The following is a 2,786-nucleotide window of genomic DNA, read 5'->3' as shown; positions in this document are numbered from 1 at the left end:
TCAAACATTGCCCCCAGCAGAGTCGGCGTTGTGCGCTGGTGGAGGCGCAGTCCCTCTCGTCCCGGGAACCATCCGGCCCCGCTCCCCGCCGCAGGGCTCGCTGCTCTCGCCCACCACCCACCGCAAGGACAGTGGCCCCCCCTCGGGAGCCGTTATAAATAGGAAACTGTAAACACAACCATTGGAGATAAGAGACATCTACGACCACAGGGTTTACTGGTTCAAATGTCCTGCCCGCCCTCCCCCCCTGCAACCTGTACACCTATGCCCCTGTCCCCACTCCGTAAAAAGGTCTCCAGTAACAAAATCATCATTCCAGGCTTGGGGTAAAGGTGAGGTGCTTGAGGAGTAAAAAGGGACATTGCAACCTTTGCAGTCTTTGCTCAGGAGGGGAGAAGGTGGTGGGAGGGAGAGAGAGGGTTAGCTGGTTCAGGTCCCTTGCAAGTTCATTTGGTTTGTCTGGAGGACTCCTAGGGTTATACCTGAGATGAAGACGTCTAGGGGACACTCCATAGCTCAATTAAAACATGGTTGGTGTTTTGTGCCTAGAAGAGCCTTCGCTGCTGGGATTTGTCCGTCGCACTTGCCCCGTGCGGCAAGAGAGCAGCATCCCTCCTCCGCTCGGCACAGGGCTATCTGAACCAACGCTCGGCTGGGGGTGATCCCTCATGTGTCGAGGATCTCGCTGGTGGGCGACGGCTCGTGAGGGATGCCCTGTACGCTGTGGATGGTCTGGTTGTGGGAGAGGGAGTTCTGCTGGAGCTCCAGGGCAATGGCATTCTGGGGGAACTCCTTCACCTGCCGCTTGTACTCAAGGAAGGTACATGCCTTGGTGGCGATTGCGATGATGTTCTTGCCAATAAAGATCGTGGAGACCCTGCTGTCCTGGAACAAGATCATGTTGATGGCCCGGATGAAGATGGTGACAATGTTAATGGTTACCAGGCTGAGGACAGGGTAGAGCATCATTTTTTGTGGGGCAATGTGCTCCCCTTGCATGCTGATCTCACTGAGGGACACGCAAGGCAGGATCAGGAGGAGTATGTAGCAGTAGAAGAACATGAGCCCCTCTGCCCAGATGGGCAGGCCAGTCCTGTGCGGCTCCCACAGGTTGGCCTGAATGTCCAAGATATCCAGCAGGTCGAGGGCCACCCAGAAGAGGCGACCCCGCAAGTCCTCTTTCTTCCGAAAGGTCCGTATGTACTCCATGCTGTCCAAGGCCACCAGCACCAGGTAGAGCCCTGGCACGCAGATGGAGAGGAGCAGGGTCAGGGCTTTCCTGGCCACTGTCTCCAGGTTCTTCTTGTCCGCTTTGTAATTCTGAAAGATGAAGTACAGCTTGATCTCCAGCACAAAGATGTAGAGGAACCACAGGATCATGGCGTAGCCCCGCTTGGCCGTCTTCACCTCCGCCCCCACCCACACCGCCACGTAGCGCAGCACGATGAGGAAGCAGATGTCCCCCACCAGCACGATGATGCAGACACCGATCTTGCGGGGCCCCTGGTTCTGCTCCACCAGGTAGGCGTCCATGAAGGCCATGCTGGTCATGATGACGATGGTGGTCAGACAGACGTGGCGCTTGTCGGGCGGCGGCAGCACCATGGTGAGATGAGCAGCCCTCCCTCCGCACCGGCACTAGGGGAGCAGTCTTGCCGGCGGGGCCCAGGGGGACATGCGCAGCGAGCCGGGGACCAAGGGCTGCTCCGTCCCCCAGCCCCAGGAAGAGGTCCCCAGAGGAGCAGCAGCTCAGCTGGCAGCCCCACTCTCCGGGGGCTCCGGGCTGCCCCTGAAGACCCTACCCCAGCTCTTCGCCCTTCGCTGGCTGTGCCCTGCAAGCACCGCAGCTCTGCCCCCAGCCCCAGGCACCCTCCGCCACCAGCAGCCAGGGCTCACAGGCATGCAGGGCCTCTTGGAGAGATGTCCCTCCTCTGTGGCGGGTCCCCCATCGTTGTCAGTCTCTCCAGCAACCCTACGGCACTAATGCACCTCCAGGTTCCGAGCCCCAAATCCCGGTACAGATCCCTGGAAACACGGCAGGCGACTGGGCAGCAGGAGACCTGGCTGGCAGGGCGGGAAGGGGAGCTCTTCTCTTCCCAGAGAGACCCCACGTTCCTCTGGGGTCTTGGGGGGGTCCTACCGTGTCCTCACAGGGAACCACCTTCACAAATATCCCTGCGGGGCTGTGCCATGCTCCTGCTGTTCCCAGAAGTACGTGCATCCCTCCATCCCTGGAAAAGACAGCAGAGGATGGATGTTAGGGACCCTCCACATGCCAGCCATGGGACGGTGAGGACGACAGCCCCCCTAGCTCCCACCACACCACGGCGTAAGCCAGGCTCCCACGAGGCACAGTCCCACCACTCTGCCACCCACCACTGTGCCCCGTGTGTGGCTTAATGCAGAACTGCTTTTTCTTGACGACGAACGTAGCCTAGGGTGTCCTGCATGGAAACATGGCGTGCTGCCCTTACACAGGCACTCTCCATCCAAAACTCCTCAGCAAGCTCAAGCCCTGGGTGCTCCCACAGAGAAAGCTGGAGCACAACCCAGGTGGAGACAGGTGAGTGCACCGTAACGCCGTGAATTCCCACTGGGGCTGCAGCAACCCCCAGCTCCACGTGTCCCAGCCCGGGGAACGATCACAGTCAGATATGCCCATCACACGCTGTCTGACAGCTAGCCTTACGTGCACGGCAGCTCCCTGGGAGGAAAGTGCTTGACCCCACAGACCCCGCTATAGATCACTCCATCTCACCCTGTGGAGCCTGGCCCCTGCAGTCGCG

At 59.8% G+C, this 2,786-nt stretch overlaps 1 protein-coding gene across 1 annotated transcript; it reads right to left on the bottom strand.

Annotated features, from left to right (window-relative positions):
• Nucleotides 1-302: 302 nt before the first annotated feature.
• On the bottom strand, nt 303-1,605 carry TMEM121 (transmembrane protein 121). The gene has a single exon (XM_068417015.1). It carries the CDS (start codon nt 1,603-1,605, stop codon nt 667-669), a length of 939 nt encoding a protein of 312 aa, XP_068273116.1. The 3' UTR covers nt 303-666.
• Nucleotides 1,606-2,786: the final 1,181 nt, after the last annotated feature.

The sequence above is a fragment of the Nyctibius grandis genome, chromosome 21, assembly GCF_013368605.1.
Source record: "Nyctibius grandis isolate bNycGra1 chromosome 21, bNycGra1.pri, whole genome shotgun sequence".
Lineage (NCBI taxonomy): Eukaryota > Metazoa > Chordata > Aves > Nyctibiiformes > Nyctibiidae > Nyctibius > Nyctibius grandis.
This window is presented reverse-complemented; position numbering and strand designations above follow the sequence as displayed.

What these genes read in the sequence shown, in the direction of transcription:
- TMEM121 (XM_068417015.1), bottom strand. Translation starts at nt 1,605, where the DNA reads ATGGTGCTGCCGCCGCCCGACAAGCGCCACGTCTGTCTGACCACCATC.